The 21158-nt window shown below is 45.5% G+C and overlaps 1 protein-coding gene across 1 annotated transcript in view; it reads right to left on the reverse strand.

Annotated features, from left to right (window-relative positions):
• The window catches only part of SCD1 (stomatal cytokinesis defective / SCD1 protein (SCD1)), a 156905-nt gene extending 136725 nt beyond the window's left edge, over positions 1–20180 (reverse strand). The window contains exon 1 of the mRNA XM_087671112.1: positions 19784–20180. Within this exon, the coding sequence (XP_087527238.1) occupies positions 19784–19966 (183 nt within the window). The 5' untranslated portion in view covers positions 19967–20180. The remainder of the gene's footprint in view (positions 1–19783) is intronic.
• Between the last annotated feature and the right edge of the window lie 978 nt (positions 20181–21158).

Genomic DNA, 21158 nt, shown 5'->3' on the forward strand with positions numbered 1-21158 from the left:
AGCAAAGTGTATTGGCTGAAAAAGCTTATGGATTTGCGTATGAAAGAGGGTACAGCAATGTCTACTCACTTGAGTGAGTTTAACTCCATTTTCAGCCAGCTGGTTGCCTTGAAGTTCATGATTGATGAGGAATTTAAGGCTACTTTCTTGCTTTACACTCTACCAGAGAGTTGGGATACATTCAAGACTGCTATGAGCAATTCTAATGTAATCCTTTTGTATGCTAATGTAGAGAGCGCTTTACTTATGGAAGAGATGAATCGGCAAAACAATGCATCCAGTAAGTCTTCCAATGCTTTGCATACTAGGGGTAGATCACAGCAAAAGGGCAAATATGATGGCAAGAGACGCAGTAAATCACGTGGCAAAGATATTGAATGTCATCATTGTGGCAAGAAGGGTCACTTTAAACGTGACTGCTACAAATGGAAGAAAGAGAAAGGAAAAGGCAAGAAGACAGATGATAGCAAGGAAGAGAAGAAGGACAGTCAGCCTAAGAAGAGCAGTGTAAAAATTGAAGAGGTGAGTGTAGTCACTCATGACAGTGACAATGGGAGTGATGTACTCTTTGTCTCTTCACACTTTGGTGCACATGCTTTACTTGCAGATATAGATGATGACATGCATACCTGGATTCTTGATTCAGGTGCTTCCTTTCATGTCACCCCTCATCGTGAGTGGTTTTCCGCCTATACAGGGGGTCGACATGGTGTTGTCCATCTTGGGGACAACTATACATGTGAAATTGCAGGTTTTGGCAGTGTGCAATTACAATTTCAAAATGACTCTGTCTTTACACTTTAGCATGTATGGCATGTACCTCAGCTCAAGAAGAGCTTGATTAGCATAGGGTAGCTAGATGATGATGGTTTTCATACCACCTTTGGTGATGGAAAATGGAAGATCTGTAAGGAATCTAGGGTTATTGCTAGACGTTGCAAGAGTGATACTTTGTATCCACTTCATGTATCTAGTGTGTGTGACCATGTTGTTGTCGTGACCGAGCAGCCAAGCCTTTCTTTGTGGCATGGCCATTTAGGACACATGAGTCAAATAGGAATGAAAGTGCTTTCTTATTTGGGTTACTTGCCTTGTCTTTGTTATGCTGATTTTGAGCATTGTGATCATTGTATTTATGGCAAACATACACAGACGTATCACAAAGAGTCTCTTTCTTTGAAATCTTCTCCTCTAGAGTTAGTACATTCGGATGTATGTTAAATGCCAGGATTATCGTTAGGGGGAAAGAAATATTTTGTCACCTTTGTCGATGATACCACACGGAAGGTATGGGTTTATCCCATTCGTAGCAAGGATAAAGTGCTTGATAAGTTTAAAAAATTCTTGGCATTGGCTGAAAATCAGACAGATAAGACACTTAAGTGTCTTCGCTCTGACAATGGTGGGGAATATGTGTCCAAGGCCTTTCAGGAATTTTGTGACAGCAAAGGGATAAAGAGGGAGCTCATTGCCCCTCATAATTTGCCCCAAAATGGAGTTGCAGAGCATATGAATCGGACCATACAGGATAAGGTCCGTACGATGTTGTCTCATGCTGTATTACCCCATGGTTTTTGGGCAGAGGCTGTTATGACAGCCGTTCACTTAATTAATCGGTCACCAAACAAGTCTTTGGGGGAGGAGTTTCCCAAGAAGCGTGGTCGGGCAAGCCACCTTCATATGCTCAGCTGAAAGCGTTTAGCTGCAAGGATTTTCTGCACATTCGTAAAGAAATACGCAACAAACTTAAGCCAAAGTCATATAAATGCATTTTCCTAGGATATGGTGACGAGGGTGAAATGGGGTATAGATTGTGGGATCCCGAGAAAAGGAAAGTAGTACGTAACAATGACATTATTTTCCGTGAAGGTCGCATGCACAAACAGCCCAAAAAGACTAAGGAGTTCCGTAGGGATGTATTTTGGGAAGAAATACCTTTTGGACAGAAAAATGTGCCCGCTGTACAACAGCAAATACCTGCTGTAAATGAACCTGTAAATGCAGGAAATGATGCTGGAAATGATCAACCAGCTATTGCCCATGAAAATGAGCCCTTAAATGTGCAGGAACAGCCAGGACAGCAAGCTGTTAATGCTGATTTGCAGGCTGAAATGCCAGAACAGCACGCTGAAAATGGAAATTTGCAGGAACAGCCAGCAAACAATGACCATTGGGTTAGGAGATCGTCTAGGGCTAATAGACAACCTGACAGGTTTGTTCTTGGTGCAATTAATGTGGCTGATTATGTCACGTTGACAGACTGTGGTGAACCGTCTTGCTTCAAGGAAGCAATGGACAGACAGGACAGCAAGTAATGGTATAAAGCCATGCTGTCAGAGATGGAATCTCTTGAAAAAAAATGGTACTTGGGACTTGATGTAGTTGCCTAAAGGGCAGAAAACTCTTCCATGCAAATGGGTTTACAAGATGAAGGTCACTTCTCATTCCTCACCAAAGTACAAAGCAAGATTGGTTGCAAAGGGGTACAAGCAGGAGCATGGAATTGGCTTTGATGAGATTTTCTCTCGTGTAGTCAAGATGACTACATTGAGTACCATTTTGGGCTTGGTTGCAATTGAAGATATGGAGCTCATACAAATGGATATAGTCTCGCTGGTACATCATCTTTTGACAAATGACTCGTCGGGGGAGCCCACATCCCGCTTCGTCTTCCTTTTTCTTCTTGGAAGCTGCTAACTCTTTGCAATCCTTCGGTAAATGGCCCTTCTTGCCACAATGGTAACACTAGGCCTTCGACTTCTTCGTCTTCGAACCCCTCTCTGAAGCTGTAAGAGCCTCACCTGAACCTCCATAATGTGATGGAAGCTGACCCTCTAGTCGCAAAGTCACCTCATACTCAAGCAACATCAAGGGCATATGAAAAAAAAAACACCAGTCGTAGATGTCCGCGCCCATAAAGCATTCGCCACTCCATCAAACTCCTAAGGAAGCTTGTAGAGAACCGTACCAACAAGATGTGCCTCTGATAGGGCAGACTACATAGTGCGAAGCTTGTCTTGGATTTGGGTAATTTGAAGTAGAAATGATTGGATCGTATCTTTAGTTTCAAACTTCAGTTGCTGGAGCTGGCTATAGAGAATAATGGCCCTCATGGTGGAAGGAGCCTCATACATCAACTACAACTTCAACCATACGTCTGATGTTGTCCTAGAGGAGGTGACCGCCAGTAGGACTTCTTTGGAAATACACCAAAGTAAGGCCGCATAAGCATGGGTATCATCCGAATCCCATGTAAGCACTGCTTTCTCATGGTTGTCTTCATCAAAATCAATTGGAACTAGAGAAGGCTGTTGAGGACGTGCAACAGCTCCGCCAACCACGTACCATAACCGCCTCTGGATAAACCAAGCCTTCATCACCGCACTCCACATGTAATAATCAGGTCCATGGAGCTTGTCATCAGTGGGAGCCATCTGTAGAGGATTTAGAAGAGAAGTAGAGAAGAGAAGGTATTTGGAGAGGGAACACAGCCAAAACACGAGCACAGACTGCAAAAAAACAAGAGTTCACATACAATATAACCCAAAATCTAACCAAAAGAAGAAAAAAACGGCTGCAAAAAGTCAAAAAAAAGTCAAAAACAGCAAAACGGCTTGAAGGTACAATCGCCCAGCCAGGAAGAATTCAAGAACACCAAAACGTAGACTGAGTACTGCCACAAATAGGCTGATAACTGTCACAGCAGCCTAAAAACTGAAAACGCAGGCAGCAAAGGGGCTGTAGACAACTAGCGATGGCAAATCTGCAAAAACCGGTTAGTGTGAGACGTGCATGAAGGGGAAGTCATGGTCATCTTTAAAGGGGGAAGGTGGTCCATGTTAATATTGTATCTTGTGAGCCAATGCTCAACCTGTGCATACCATGAAGTTTCATATCCTACATGAGCTAGCTTCCTAGAGGCCTAAAAGGCTCTCCTTGATGGTCTATCTAGATGCATGTCACGTACCTGTATGTATGAAGCTGAAGGTTTGAAAGAGAGGCTCCATCATTAAGGGGGGTTTAGTAAATTTAACTCCAATGATCTCGTGTGGTACTCATGGTTTACTACAGACCATCTAGAGGCTAGATCCTATGCCGCGATGATGAGAGGGTGGTTTAGTCCTTATTTAGAGCAATCTATAGCCCTGGAGCCAGTGTTGGGCCCATTTTTGGTCCCAACATAAGGACCTAGCCTCTCATACTACATATAAGCTCGAAACTTAAGAATTTAATCAAGATCCACTCAAGAGAAGATAGAGTTGCAAAAGGTGGCATACCTTGCCAAGATGGTGCCCACTGCATTGTTTAGGGTGCATATATCCTATCAAGGTAATTGAAGTTTATGGTTCCACAGTGACGATAAAAGCCACCAATACATGCAAAGATTACACCTCTATGTGATCATAAGACCAAATTAATTCACAAGGAGCAACCCTAAGGGTATACAAGGAAATGAAGGAGGGAAGCACAAATCCTGAAATCTGATACCATGTCAGAAGTGGTGCAGCAATGGAAGCATAAACATAAGCTGTAATAAACTACTGAAACACAAGACAAAAGAGAAAGGGAAAGAAAGAACACAATACAGATGAGAACTTAGATGTATGCTCGGGAAATGGAATCCATATATCAAACACGAGACTATCGCATACAATAGTGAGTCACTGACTGCGTGGGCACACGCACCATCTGCTCTCTCCACGGGACCTCCAAGTCGTGAACTAAACTGACTGAGGAGGAGAAGCCCATAATATATATAGGCATCAATAATGCCATAAAATATGTCAAGTCAGCCAACATTTAATGCTGGCCAACTGGCAACAATAAATGCCCCAATAGCATAAAATGCTACACACTAAAAATGCCTAAAATAACTACATAAAGTGCCCAGCCATAATACATGCTTAGACTCACACATGCACTGACATACTCTGCTAACATGTAGATGATCTTTTGCTCACAGGGACACGTGGTAATCAAATTTCAGCATTTAAGAAACATTTGCAACAAACTTTTGAAATGTCAGACTAAGGGCCTTTGGGACAAGATCTCTATCACTTGTACATACAGTATACATGGCTATCACCTAGGCAACCCCTTCCCTCGAAGATGTCTTACTACAGAGACCGCTTCATGAAGACTACCATGGATGGCTTCATTGAGAGACCTGGATACCTAGATGTATAGATGCCATAGCGGGTAGCCATTGGCCAACTTAGGGTATCCTGTCACCAGCTCAAGATCAAGACTCGAAGAACAACCCACATCCCAAGAGCTGAGCAAATCTACAGATTATGCTAGGAGGAGGTAGAGAGAGAGAAGCACTACATCTGCAGATACAGAGCCTATAGCACAGCCTGAGCTAGATACCCCACGCTACTTGGAGGAGACACCTCGCTCAAACTGGTTATGCTAGATACCCCACGCTATTTGGAGGAGACACCTCGCTCCAACTAGTTATGAAATCCCCACACCAACACCACTTGGGTCAATTTCTAGTGAAGATTTAGAGGCTCCACACATCACTACTACAAGCTGGCGCTACACAAACAGGGGGCCGTCAGCCATAGCTTACTAATTTCTTCCAGACAATGACCACACATATGGCACCTAAATAGAGAGGGGTGATAGTCCAGATAGCCAAGGAGATCAAAGTAACATGCCACCCATGGATAGAAGGGTACCAAACACACATGTTACATCAAAGAGAGATGTGTCAAAGTGTAGCGATGTGGAAGGGTAGGACAAAGACTGAGAGAGAGTGAACACAAAGAGGAGAGAGAGAGAAAAGGAGTGTAAACGCAGAAAATCTGCAGTGTAGTATGCTGTATAAGAGTGCAGAAATATACACAGGGGCAGAGGAAATATCTGCGTGTGTCTCTGACTTGATGACCTCGATCTCCGTCAGCCCGAGCACAGTCTGTCTCAGCCAATAGATCTCAAGACCAGAATATGAATGAATGAATAGAAGTGTGCACCACGGGCTGGCTATTTATAGCCAGGAAAAGAGCAATCACCAACAGCAGGTCGACTGCATTAAATGTATCCAATTGCACCTCAAAAAGTGCAAAATCTGTCCGACTGCCCATAAAAAGTGGTGCCTATACCTGCTGTGCCACGTGGCACCTGTACGCTGCCTGCGCAAACAGTAAACTGTCCGACTGCTGACATGTCCTCTGCCGTACGACTATCCAGGAAACGACTGTCTAACACCCCCTCTCAGATCCTGGATGGGTCAAAAGACTGAGGGATCTGGAATGCTGCCGAAGAAGAGCCTGGGAAAGTGCCTTCATAAACAAATCTGCAAGATTGTCCTCCGTCTTGCAGTACTCCACATCAATGGTCCCATCCAGAAGCTTCTCCCAAATGAATTGATACTGGATCTCAATGTGCTTCGTCTGGGCATGGAATACAAGATTCCGCACCAAGGCAATGCAACTCTCATTGTCACACCAAAGAAGAGTAGGACAAGTCTGGGGACATCAAAGCTCCTCCAACAACCTCTGAAGCCACAACCTCACATGTGGTGGAGGACGCAACCCGATACTCCGCCTCAGTAGAAGAAAGGGATATCGTGGGCTGCTTCTTGCTACTCCAAGAGATAACACCTGGACCCAAGGTAAAACAGTAGCCTGTAGTAGACCGCCGGTGGTCCACATCGCCAGCCCAATCTGAGTCACTCCAACCTGCAAGAACAAGAGCAGAAGCATCTGTACCTGCTGGATAAGAAATCCCGAAGTCAAAGGTCCCCCTCAAATACCGAAGAATCCTTAAGGCAGCCTGCCAATGCACCTGTTTGGGTTCACTCATGAGCCCCGCTAAAAGACCCACAGCAAAAAAAAATGTCAACACGAGTGTTGAGAAGCCAAATCAAGGACCCAATCAACTGACGGTAGTGGGAAGCATCCGTCACGGGAGAATCTGAGTGTGAAGTGGCCTTCCACTTCAAATCCATAGGAGTAGTAATGGTCCAACAAGTCTCCATCTCAAAAGTCACCAAGAGCTCCTGAATGTACCTCTGCTGAGAGATGAAAATCCCCCTTTGAGACTGATAAATCTCATAACCCAAGAAGAAATGAAAAAGCCCCAAATCCGTCATCTCGAACGTCTGATGTAAAGCTATCTTGGTCTCTCGAATCTTCTATGCATGATCCCTTGTCAGAATCAAATCATCAACACACAACACAAACAACACACGACCAACCTTGGAAGTGTACACATAAAGTTGCAGATCAAACTGCAAAGCCTCCTTCACTGAAGTGGGCTCACGATCCTACATAACATAAGTCATCAAACAATAGTTAGAGCAAACAAGCTCCGTAGAATGTGTCTGGTTCCTCCGTGACCTCCGCGGTCCATCTTGCAGTGCCCACTCCTCAGGGACCCCCTCGATCCCTGAATCTCGGAGTGTGTCACGAGCCCAACGAGGAGGACCTCTCCCTGTCGCTCTCCATCTGTTGAAGACTCGGGTACATCCACCGGCGAAAGCTCCTCGGGGGTGGGCAGGGGAAGGTAAGATTCTGAATCAGAAGAAGAATCTCCATCAAGAGGCTCTGGCTCCAAATGAACTGTCTCAAGAGCCCAACTCAACCCTGGATCTCCAAGGACGGGATGCTCCTCACCCCCCTTTGTGGCCGGAACTTCCACGAACCGCACATGTCGGCTCGTGTAGACATCCCGCTTGACACGATCAAACAAACAATAACCTTGGGACTGGGAGCTATAGCCAACAAAAACCTTTCGTCGAGAAGCCGCCTCGAACTTATCACGTTGCGTCTTCGGAATGTGCACATAAGCGTCACACCCAAAGATCCTGAAATAAGAGACATCAGGCTTAGTCCCGAAGTAAGCCTCAAAAGGTGTCATCCTGTCTATGGCCGAAGTGGGAGATCGATTGAGGATGTGAACTGCGGTAGCCACTGCCTCCGCCCACAGAAACTGAGATGTCTGTCGGTGCTCCATCATGGCGTGTGCCATCTCGATCAGACTTCGGTTCTTCCGCTCCAAAATGCCATTCTCTTGGGGAGTGTTGGTGTTAGCAAACTCCTGGTGAATGCCCCGATCTGCACAAAAACAAGTAAACTCATTAGACATGAATTCACCTCCCTTGTCTGAATGCAAGGTCTTTAGTTGCGGCCAGAACAGTTCTCCTCAAAGAGAAGCCAATCCTTGAAGTGAGAGAAAGTCTTCGACTTCAAAGTCAAGAAATAGGCCCAAGTCATCCTGTTGTAGTCATCTACGATCAACATGAAGTACAAGCTCCCCTTCAAGAACTCGGTTCTCTTCGGGCCACAAAGATCCGTAGATACAAGCTCCATGGGTGAAGTAGACTACCTAGAAGCTTTATTGGGAATCGCATCCTGATGCAGTTTCCCATGAATGCAAGCGACACATGGTTGATGGCTCACCACTATGTCCGGCAAGCCTCGAACAAATGACCCTCTCGACGCCTTCCGAAGGTACTCGTAGTTACAGGTGGCCAAACCGAGCATGCCATAGCTTGGACTGTGTCTGAGAAGTAAGAAGAAGAGAAGTAAGAGCTGAAGAAGACTTCAATTTGTAGACGCCATTCTCCTCATACCCTGCAGAGAGAACCTTCCTCGATTCACGATCAAGGACTCGAACAGTATCACCGTCAAACTCCACCAAGAGGCCAAGAGCACAAATCTTATGGACCAAAAGTAAATGATACCCCAAACCTGGCACATGCAACACCTCCGAGGTGTGGGTACCACCACGTCCATCTCAAATAAGCTGCATCTCACCCCGCGCAACAATAGACACAGAAGAGCTGTCTCCAATGAAAATCTGCCCACGCGAAGGTCGCAAGTGGGCAACACCAGCGGAAGGAGTTCTGTGCTGTGAAGCACCACTGTCCACAATTCACTCTTGGGCCTGGGGAGCTGTCATCGCAACATCAGAAGTCGTCGATGTAGGGTCCTCAATGACCGATCAGCCCAAGAAGAATCATAACTGCATGTATAAAAACAATAGTCCCTGTCAACAACAAAGGACACTGACTCAGTAGCAATGGAAGGTGCAATAGTAACATACATCCGTGACTCCTCCTTGGCTATGCACTTTCTACACTCTATGATGTAATGGCATTGCTTCTTGCAATAGTGGCACTTACCCTTCTTGGCTTGCATACCCCCTTGTTTCTTATTGCCCTGTGAAGTGCCTAAAGTCCCAAAGCTCTACGGAGCATTCTTTGCTTGGCTACCCTTCTTCTGTCATGCCATAAAAGCCTGCTCAGAGGCTATAACATCCACACCATTGTTCTTTCATCTCTGCTCCTCTAAGAGCAAACTAATGAACTGAAAGTAAGTGACTGTGGGGCAATCATCATGGTGAGATTCAAGGCCGAATGAAAGGCCAAGTACGAGGGCGGCAATGAATTCAAGGCAGTAGATATCAACTCTGCATCTGAGTAATACTCATCACATTCATAAGCGACTCACGCAAGTCCTGAATTTTATCTAGGTGATCCTACATAGAATCACCCTCATCCATCTTCACTATCTCAAGCTCTTCCTTCAAGAAAGAGATGCGGATCTCATTCTTTCTAGCAAACATCTGCTCCAAGGTTAGCCAAGCTTCTCATAAAGAAGGTGGTTGTAGAAAAGCAACTGACGAGGGTGCAGCCACCGCTCCAAAATCCTTTGTGTCCTTCTTCTTGGTGTCCTTCTTGTCTTTGTCGGGGCAATCATTCTTCCAATGACCGGTCTTGCCACAAATATGGCAAGTCAATTTCTTCTCCTTGTCCTTCTAGGTTTTGTTGTTCTCCTTCTTCTTTTGGTCCTTCCCCTGCTTCTGAGAGACTTGACCAACCAATGCCTCCGATTTGGAAGCATTTTGTCCCTTCAATTGTTCTTCTTGGTCCAAGACCATAGGAACCAACTCTTCCCACCGAAGAGTCGACTCCCGCCCTGATGCAATAAGAGGGAAATAAAAGGTACCGAATCATGGCGGCAACTAGGATAGTAAAGTGATCGCCATGTCTTTGGAAGAAATAGGCTTCCCCGCATTTTGAACCTGCATCTGAAGCTGTCGAAGCTTATTAATGTGTTCCCAAAGCGAAGAAGACTTATTCACGGACAAAGTCTGCATCTGCACCTCCAAAGAAACCCTCTTCATCAGTGTCATTCGGTTGTACATCTGATCGAGCTCCAGCCATATCTCTCGAGCTACCGTCAAGTGCTCGATGTGAGCTATCACGGCTGTAGTGCAAGACAAAAACAGAAAAGATCGAATCCTGGCATTCAGTTTGTCCCAATGAGACTGGGCCTTGGTCAACTCCGCACGAGCATTGGAAGAGAGTTTAGACTCATCCCTCACCAAGGGCCTGTTAATCTCCTCCATCACAAGTTCCGCCAAATCATAAGACTCCAAAATGGCCAACATCATCACCCACCAGATGTGGTAATTGTCACCATCAAGCTTCTGACCCGATGGAAGAGCCGGTAGGACAGGCACCTTCCTGTCCATGATCGCCTAGAACTCCAAATCAGTCTCTGTAGACATGTTCAACTGCAATGCCTGCACAAACACAAAGTTAGCCCCCTCTGACTGTGTAAACACAGCCTTTTAGGGCTGGTTCCTCCACTACCCAAACCTTCTTCGCTCGCCGAAGGTGATGAAAAGGTAAAATCTGCAATGGCAGGCCTCAAACGCAGCCTTCCTCCCCTTCGAACAAGCAATAGCCTGCAGCAAATTCACTGATTAGACTCCTTTCCCGCACACCCACACTCGCTTCAGCCTTGATCCGATGCGCAACCCTCCCGCTCGCCCTCGAATCCTGGAAACGCAACCTTGTGTCACGCTGAAATCCCCTCTTCAGATAGGTTTAGCCCTCAGTCAGTCCATCTTCACCGCTCTGATACCATGTCAGAGTGCAGCGATGCGGAAGCATAGGACAAAGACTAAGAGAGAGTGAACACAGAGAGAAGAGAGAGAGAAAAGGAGAGTGTAAACGCAGAAAATCTGCAGTGTAGTATGCTGTATAAGAGTGCAGAAATATACACGGGGGCAGAGGAAATATCTGCATGTCTCTGACTTGATGACCTCGATCTCCATCAGCCCAAGAACAGTTTGTCTCAGCCAACAGATCTCAAGACCAGAATATGAATGAATGAATAGAAGTGTGCACCAGGGGCTAGCTATTTATAGCCAGGAAAAGAGCAATCACCAGCAGCAGGTTGGCTCCATTAAAGGCAGTCGACTGCACCTCAAAAAGTGCAAAATCTGTCCAACTGCCCATAAAAAGTGGCGCATGTACCTGCTGTGCCATGTGGCACCTGTACACTGCCTGCGCAGACAGTAAACTGTCCGACTACTGACATGTTCTCTACCATACGACTGTCCAGGAAATGACTGTCTAACAAGATGAGGGCAATCCGCTAACAACATGAGCAACAACTGACAAAGTTCAGGGCCCAATCCAAATGCTACCCTCATACTATTTCATCCAAGATGTATACCATACTCTACCTACTGATCCTAATTGGATGAAACTAGATATACGAGTATCATTCATCTACACAACTAGACATATACTATCTCATCCTCCCATCGTATCCCTATATGAGCATTATTTTGTCTTATACACCACCTTGGCTTCTTTTACAATATATCATTGTCCATCTCCCAACATGTCACATTTTGATGTCCAGCAATGATCAACATTGCACATGATTTTGTCTCATATGTCGAATTTGGCCTTAGAAGACGATAAGACATCTTTCTTTCTTTCTCTCTCCGTTTTCCTTTCTTTCTTTCAATCCGGTCATACACTTTTGCATTCATTGCACTCTAACATCTTCATCATCATTTGCACCAAAGTTTCAAAATTCACCCATCCCACGCACTTCTTACGCTACAGCATTGTTATCATTCACGCCATTCACATTTCCATTTCAGATACTGCATGTCAATGCACACATTGTACTAGGGTGTTTCTCAAACATAGACACGGCCTTTAAGACCTCTACACCTTTAGTTCCAGGGGGTGCTCGTGCAACTTTGGGGGAGACTCAACCTCCACCTTACACACCTTTGTATTAGCCAGTGTCATTTCTTGGACAGTCGGCGAGTCAGACAGCAGAGCAGTACGGATGCCACATCAGCAGAGTACGGCAGCAGGCAGGATGCCACATCAGCAGGGCTGTGCAGTCGGCCAGTTTTTTTGCAGTCGGCTGCATTAAATGCAGCTGACCTGGTGCTGGGAATTCCTATTTTTTCGGCTATTTATAGTCGGTTTTGTGGACACTCCAACATTCATTATTTTCAGATTCTGATCTTGAGATCTATTGGCTGAGACGGACTGTGCTCGAGCTGACGGAGATCGAGATCATCAAGTCAGAGACATACGCAGATATTTCCTCTACCCCCTTTTGTATTTCTGCACTCTTATACAGCATACTACACCGCAGATTTTCTGCGTTTACACTGTCTCCTTTTCTCTCTCTCTCTCTTCTCTCTGTGTTCACTCTCTCAGTCTTTGTCCTACGCTTCCGCATCGCTGCACTCTGACATGGTATCAAAGCGGTGAAGATGGACTGACTGAGGGCTGAACCTATCTAAAGAGGAGATTTCAGCACGACACAAGGCTGTGTTTCCAGGATTCGAGGGCGAGCGGGAGGGCTGCACATCGGATCAAGGCTGAAGCGAGCGTGGGTGTGCGGGAAAGGAGTCTAATCAGTGAATTTGCTGCGGGCTATTGCTGTTCGAAGGGGAGGAAGGCTACATTTGAGGCCTTCCATTGCAGATTTTACCTTTTCATTGCCTCCGGCGGGTGAAGAAGGTTTGGGCAGCAAAGGAACCAGCCCTAGAAGACTGTGTTTTCATAGTCAAAGGGGGCTGATTTTGCGTTTGTGCAGGTATTGCAGGTTAACATGTCTACAGAGACTGATTTGGAGTTCCAGGCGATCATGGACAGGAACGTGCCTGTCCTACCAGCTCTTCCATCGGATCAAAAGCTTGATGGTGAAAATTACCGCATCTGGCAAGTGATGATGTTGGCCATTCTAGAGTCTTATGATTTGGCGGAACTGGTGATGGAGGAGATTAACAGGCCCTCGGTGAGGGATGAGTCCAAACTCTCTTCCAATGCTCGTGTGGAGTTGACCAAGGCCCAGTCTCATTGGGACATATTGAATGCCAGGATTCGATCTTTTCTATTTCTATCTTGCACCACAGTCGTGATAGCTCACATCAAGCACTTGACGGTGGCTCGAGAGATATGGCTAGAGCTCGACCAGATGTACAACCAGATGACCCTGATGAAGAGGGTTTCTTTGGAGGTGCAAATGTGGACTTTGTCCGTGAATAAGTCTTCTTCGCTTCGGGAACACATCAACAAGCTTTGGCAGCTTCAAATGTAGGTTCAAAATGCAGGGAAGCCTATTTCCTCCGAAGGCATGGCGATCACTTTACTATTCCAGTTGCTGCCACGATTTGGTACTTTTTATTCCGCTCTTATTGCATCAGGGCAGGAGTCGACTCTTCGATGGGAAGAGTTGGTTCCTATGGTCTTGGACCAGAAGGAAAAATTGTGAAGGGACAAAATGCTTCCAAAACGGAGGCATTGGTTGGCCAAGCCTCTCAAAAGAAGAGGAAGGACCAAAAGAAGAACAACAACAACAACAAATCCAAGTAGGACAAGGAGAAGGAATCGACTTGCCATATTTGTGGAAAGACCGGTCACTGGAAGAAGGATTGCCCCAACAAATACAAGAGGGATACCAAGAAGAAGGACACGAAGGATTCTAGAGCGGTGGCTACACCCTCATCAGCTGCTTTTATACACTTAGCAGTCATTGAGGACTCTACATCGAAGACTTTTGATGCTGCCATGACAGCTCCCCAGGCTCGAGAGTGGATTGTGAACAATGGTGCCTCACGGCACATGACTCCTTCCATTGGTGTTGCCCATTTGCGACCTTTGCGTGGGCAGATTCTCATTCGAGATAGCTCTTCTGTGTCTATTGCTGCGCAGGGTGAGATGCGGCTTATTCCAGATGGACATGGTGGTACCCACACCTCTGAGGTGTTGCATGTGCCGGGTCTGGGGTATCATTTACTTTCGGTCCATAAGATTTGTGCTCTTGGCCTCTTGGTGGAGTTTGACAGTGATACTGTTTGAGTCCTTGATCGTGGATCGAGAAAGGTTCTCTCTGTAGGATATGAGGAGAATGGCGTCTACAAATTGAAGTCTTCTTCAACTCTTACTTCTCTTCTTCTTACCTCTCAGACACAGTCCAAGCTATAGCATGCTCGGTTTGGCCACTTGAACTACGAGTACCTTCAGAAGGCATCGAGAGAGTCATTTATCCGAGGCTTGCCGGACATAGTGGTGAGCCATCAACCATGTGTCACTTGCATTCATGGGAAACTGTATCGGGATGCGATTCCCAATAAAGCTTCTAGGCAGTCTACTTCACCCATGGAGCTTGTATCTACAGATCTTTGTGGCCCGATGAGGACCAAGTCCCTGAAGGAGAGCTTGTACTTCATGTTGATCGTAGATGACTACAAAAGGATGACTTGGGCCTATTTCTCGACTTTGAAGTCGGAGACTTTCTCTCACTTCAAGGATTGGCTTCTCTTTGAGGAGAACTGTTCTGGCCGGCGACTGAAGACCTTGCATTCAGACAAGGGAGGTCAATTTATGTCTAATGAGTTTGCTCGTTTTTGTGCAGATCGGGGCATTCATCAGGAGTTTGCTAACACCAACACTCCCCAAGAAAATGGAATTTTGGAGTAGAAGAACCGAAGTGTGATCGAGATGGCACGCACCATGATGGAGCACTGACAGACACCTCAGTTTCTGTGGGCGGAGGCAGTGGCTACCGCAATTCACATCCTCAATCGATCTCCCACTTCGGCCGTAGACAGGATGACACCTTTGGAGGCTTACTTCGGGACTAAGCCTGATGTCTCTTATTTCAGGATCTTTGGGTGTGATGCTTATGTGCACATTCCGAAGACGCAACGTGATAGGTTCGAGGCGGCTTCTCGACGATAGGTTTTTGTTGGCTATAGCTCCCAATCCCAAGGTTATCGTTTGTTTGATCTTGTCAAGCGGGATGTCTACACGAGCCAACATGTGCGGTTCGTGGAAGTTCCGGCCACAAAGGGGGGTGAGAAGCACCCCGTCCTTGGAGATCCAGGGGAAAGTTGGGCTCCCGAGACAGTTCCTTTGGAGCCAGAGCCTCTTGATGGAGATTCTTCTTCTAATTCAGAGTCTTCTCTTCCACCGGCCACCCCCAAGGAGCTTCCGCCGGTGGATGTTCCCGAGTCTTTAGCAGATGGAGAGCGACGGGGAGAGGTTCGTCCTCCTCCTCGTTGGGCCCATGACACACTCCGAGATGCAGGGATCGAGGGGGTCCTTGAGGAGTGGGAACCACAGGATGGACTGCGGAGGTCACAGAGGAATTAGGCCCATTCTTCGGAGCTTGTCTGCTCCAACTATTGTTTGCTGACCCATATTATGCAGGATCGAGAGCCCACTTCAATGAAGGAGGCTTTGCAATCTGCTCATTGGCGGAAGGCCATGGAAGACGAGTTGGAGGCTATTGAGAGGAATGGCACTTGGTCTCTTGTGCCTCATCCCTCTCACAAGAAGGTGATTGGTGTCAAGTGGGCCTTCAAGACCAAGTACCTTAGCGATGGTTCTTTGGACAAGCACAAGGCTCGCCTTGTTGTTAAAGGTTTTGCTCAGTGCCCAGGCATTGATTTCCATGATACTTTTGCCCCCATTGCTCATATGGCGACTATTCGAGTTGTTCTTGCCTTGGCTGGCCATAGGAGATGGCATGTTTATCAGTTGGATGTGAAGTCGGCCTTTCTTAATGATAACTTGCAGGAGGAGATCTATGTTGAGCAGCCTCCTGGCTTTGGATCCTCTGATGGGAAAGTTTATAGGTTGAAGAAGGCCTTGTATGGCCTCAAGCAGGCTCCGCATGCATGGAACGAGAAGATTGACTCGTTTCTTCAGAGTCGAAGTTGGGATATCGGCGCTCCAAGGCCGATCCGCAGCTTTATGTGCACACTTCCGTGGGTGGTCGTGTGTTGTTTGTGTTATATGTTGATGATTTGATTTTGACAAGGGATAATGCACAAAAGGTCCGAGAGACCAAGATAGCTTTATATCAAGCATTCGAGATGACGGATTTGGGGCTTCTTCATTTCTTCTTGGGTCACGAGATTTATCAGTCTTAGAGGGGGATTTTCATCTCTCAGTAAAGGTACATTCAGGAGCTCTTGGTGACTTTTGAGATGGAGACTTGTCAGCCCATTACTACTCCTATGGATCCGAATTGGAAGGCCACTTCACACTCTGATTCTCCCGTGATGGATGCTTCATGCTACCATTAGTTGATTGGATCCTTGATTTGGCTTCTCAACACTCGTGTTGATCTTTGTTTTGCTGTGGGTCTTTTGGCAGGGTTCATGACAGAACCCAAACAGGTGCATTGGCAGGCTGCCCTAAGGATTCTTCGGTATTTGGGGGGGACTTCTGACTTAGGGATTTCTTATCCCGCAGGTACAGATACTTCAGATCTGGTTCTTGCAAGTTGGAGTGACTCGAATTGGGCTGGCGATGTGGACCACCGACGGTCTACTACAGGCTACCGTTTTACCTTGGATACAGGTGTTATCTCTTGGAGTAGCAAGAAGCAGTCCATGATAGCCCTTTCTTCTACTAAGGCGGAGTATCGCGCTACGTCTTCCACCACATGTGAGGTTGTGTGGCTTCAGAGATTGTTGGAGGAGCTTGGTTGCCCCCAGACTCGTCCTACCCTTCTGCAGTGCGACAATGAGAGTTGCATTGCCTTGGTACAGAATCCTGTATTCCATGCCCGGATGAAGCACATTGAGATCCAATATCACTTCATTCGCGAGAAGCTTTTGGATGGGACCCTTGATGTGGAGTATTGCAAGACGGAGGATAATCTTGCAGATTTGTTCATGAAGGCGCTTCCCCAAGCTCTTCTTCGGCAGCATTCCAGATCCCTCAATCTTTTGATCCGTCCAGGATCTGAGAGGGGGTGTTAGCCAGTGTCATTTCCTGGACAGTCGACCAGTCGGACAGCAGAGCAGTACGGATGCCACGTCAGCAAAGTATGACAGTAGGTAAAATGCCATGTCAGCAGGGCTGTGTAGTCGGATGACCTGATGCTGGGAATTTCTATTTTTTCGGCTATTTATAGTCGGTTTTGTGGACACTCCAGCATTCATTATTTTCAGATTCTGATCTTGAGATCTGTTGGCTGAGACAGACTGTGCTCGGGCTTACAGAGATCAAGGTCATCAAGTCAGAGACATACGCAAATATTTCCTATGCTCCCTTGTGTATTTCTGCACTCTTATACAGCATACTACACCGCAGATTTTCTGCATTTACAATGTCTCCTTTTCTCTCTCTCTCTCTTCTCTCTGTATTCACACTCTCTCAGTCTTTGTCCTACGCTTCCGCATCGCTGCACTCTGACACTTTGGGCTACTCACAATATGGGATTCCTACCCCTACTTACCTAGGTGTCGACTAGTTAATAACACAATTTGCCTCCATGGCAATTCCTAGTGGACCATCTAGTTGTGCTACTATGCCTCAGCCAATAGTTGCATAGAGTTTGAGTCTCTATGCCTACCCTACAAGTACCGATGGATCCCTCTCTAACTTTTTGTGCCTACCCACCCTATCCCCCTCCCTATAATTACTACCCTCCTTACACTCAAACACCTCATAATTCTTCTTGCTATCAACCAAGCATGCTTTCACTAGCAAGACTCGTTTAGACGGGTCTAACTATACCACTTAGTCAAATCTAATGAGACATATGCTTGACTCTTAGAACTTGTGGAACCTTGTCTAAGGGTTGGAACCACAACCACACCTACGCCTTGTTACACTAGGGGTTGTTTGCTCATGGAAAGCTAGAAATGCCTTCGCTATTATTGAGCTCATGCAAGGTCTATTACCTAAATTCCACTCGTAGTTACAATACTTTGACCTAGCTTCACAACTATGGAAATACTTGACTAACCACTATACGGCTCGAGATAGATCATGTTGCTAATTATCAGTGACTTCTCACCGAATTCTCCACTACAAGGGCTCCTAAGTCCCTTGATAACCAAGTTACACTATTCCTAAATAAACTCCCTAGAAAATACTTCTATTTTATGCAACAGGTAATCTCACAACCCACCATGCTTACATTCTTTTAATTTGAGTATCAGGTAGAGAGTATGCTCAGGTGTTCAACCAGTTTCATAGTGTTTCCTTTGTAGAGAGGGCTCTTGTTGTCTCTTCTTAGAAGAGGCAACAAGGACAAGGCAAGAAACAGAAGTCCCCATGGCGACTCAAGGTCCCCTTCCTAGTCAGATCCGTCCTGGAAATATTGATGATAGGCCAGTAAATGTAGTCTCATTGCCAGTTTTTAAGGGAGAGTACAATGAAGGCCCTGATCTTCATGTAGCAGAGTTCATGGTAGCATGTGTGGCTAACAATCCCAGAACCCCTGAGCATTGGTTAGCAATATTCCCGGGCACTTTCAAGGGTGCGGCGTTTCAGTGATATGAGAGACAAGTAGCAGGAACTTTTGGCACATGGGACGATCTGAAGTTGGCCTTCCTCACTAAATTCAAGCGTGAAGGTTTTGAAGAGCGGATACGAGAGGAGTTCATGAACCTAAGTCAGTCCTCTGGAGAAAGAGTAGAAGCTTATGTCTCGCAAATGGAATCCATCCTGAAGAGATGGACTAACCATCATTTGGATGAAGGAATCCAAAAAAAGACAGTGGGCTGCAAAACCCAGGCGTGTAAGACTGCTGTTCTTGAAATAGAAAGCAGCACTAAAGACCTGGTTCTGATGCAAAAACAGCCTTTTTAAGGCCTTGGATGATGTCTCCCAACAATACACAGCATGAAAAGATGCTCCCCTTCAGGCACATTGAGCTCCCACCTTGGCAAATGATACCATGTAAGAGCACACAGCAGAAAAGAGCATGAACATTGAGGGAGAAGAGAAGATAGAGATAAGATGAATGCAATATAATTGAAGGAACAAATCAGACTGCAAATGGAGTACACGGCTGTCATCTGTCAACCTTAGCCCTAAGGTAATCTCAATTTATCGACTAATTTCTTTTATCAGCTCTCACACAAACCCAAAACATTTTCTAGATAAAACTATGCAAATACGAAACTTAAGAGTTTTTGGTAGGATAATTGACTCAAAAACTTCTATAAAATGGGATCATGGGCTAGAACATTCTTTCATTGCTTATTCTCACCAATTCTCATCACCAGCCCTCACCATCATCATTGTCTGTTACCATTACGTGACAGCATATTCGTGTCCCATTCTATTGAATTGTCACCTCTCACTGCAGAGTATCTACTTACATAATCGTGTTTAATTTCTGACAAAGTTGAACACCTAGCTGCTAAATTTTTCGCATTCATTAAACTCTCAACTAATGTTCATGCCTCAGCTGCCCAAAGATTCAACATGCTTGCACCTACTTTGATCTGATTCTGCTTCCACTGCCCAGAGATGGACAACCATTCCAACACTATAGAAATTACTCCAATTTCAAGTCCAAAGCCATTATTTTGTGTTCTAGTATTGGTGTTGTGAATGCACTACTCCGATACCATGGATATGGTTCCAATTTGCATAGTTGAATCAGGAAGTGTTTGTGCAAAGTGTGTTCTTCAGCTTCTCTGCAACATACTGGATGAATGAAGTAATCAGGAAGCACATGAGCATTACCAGGGGAAGCTGGGGCGGCAATGGTGCCACTCCAGAGGCCACGGGGGGAGGGAACTGATCCAGCAGGGATGGCATGTAGGCGACTTCAGATCCTTGGAAGCCGTGCTTTCCGTGCATGGTCTTTATCTCTGGACCTAAACCACATACGACGAAATACTCCAGAATCCGACATGACGCGCTCATGGCTGATCTTGTTGGCAGGCGAGGGGGAGCAGATGCAGAAGGCGGCTTCTGGCGAGTTTGTGATCTTAGCGAGATGGAGCAACGGATGGGTTGCTTCCATGCATCTAGCTTCTCATTTGGCTGTCACTTGTTATATACCTGTGTCAGCGGATCCATGCATCCGCCTGCCTTCGTGCCCGATGAGAGGAATTCAGTACCTTTCGTGAAAGTGAAGTCGAAGTGATGAACGTCCAACATTTTACCATTATTTATTATTTATATGTTTATTTATTTTATTCATGTATATATGCGTGTGTATATACACCCACATATATACGTGTGTGTGTGTAAATACATATGTATACACGTATATGTGTGTGTGTGTGTGTGTGTGTGTGTGTGTGTGTGTGTTACCGTGAAGTATTAGTGTTACTTGCGGTGATCAAAAGGGAACAAATCCTCACAATATACAACTTGTTTAACCGGCAAGGAGTGTTTGACATTGTATAAAGCAAAGCAATACATCATGTACAACCACAAGACAAAGAGTAAGAAACCGTGAGGTACAATGACAACTTAACAATGGTTACGAAAGGAACTTGATATATAAAACAACATGGAGGGGTTGTGTATGTTACCTGCATCCATACAAAAGAAGAAGGCTAGAACCTTGCAACTAATGCATATTGTAAGTGTTGGGGATACAGCCCAGTTATCATCCCTTTTACCACACCCAATTAAATGCCTTGTTTCTCATACTTGTCACTAGTACAACCTTATTTACCATATTTGCATCTTCTAGGGTTTTTCAGAAATGTGTGTGCCATACAAGAGTTACTATAGGTCATTTAAACTAGACCAATATGGGAGTTCTATCCAATATGTTGTTAGGACCCTAAAGTTGCCAATAATCAAGGATTAGGTTTGAAATATAGCTCTAAGTGTAATTCAAGAAATTGTTGAATGTGCATTTCTCATATTAGAAACATAGCCATGCTCTGAGCCAATCAACTTAGTATGCATAAAGCATCACCAAACAATAGTAACTAGAATTGTCGTAAGTATTCTATGATATGGGGAGGGACCTATGGCAACATAGTTAAAGCTCCCCCAATGCATTAATACCGTAGGCATGAGGCAAATGTAATGCATGATAATCAACCATAATCAAGGTAAGATATGAGTGAGGCATACAAAGAAATCCACAAGCTGA

The sequence above is a fragment of the Lygodium microphyllum genome, chromosome 29, assembly GCF_053477565.2.
Source record: "Lygodium microphyllum isolate KBCC chromosome 29, Lygodium_microphyllum_v1.1.10, whole genome shotgun sequence".
Lineage (NCBI taxonomy): Eukaryota > Viridiplantae > Streptophyta > Polypodiopsida > Schizaeales > Lygodiaceae > Lygodium > Lygodium microphyllum.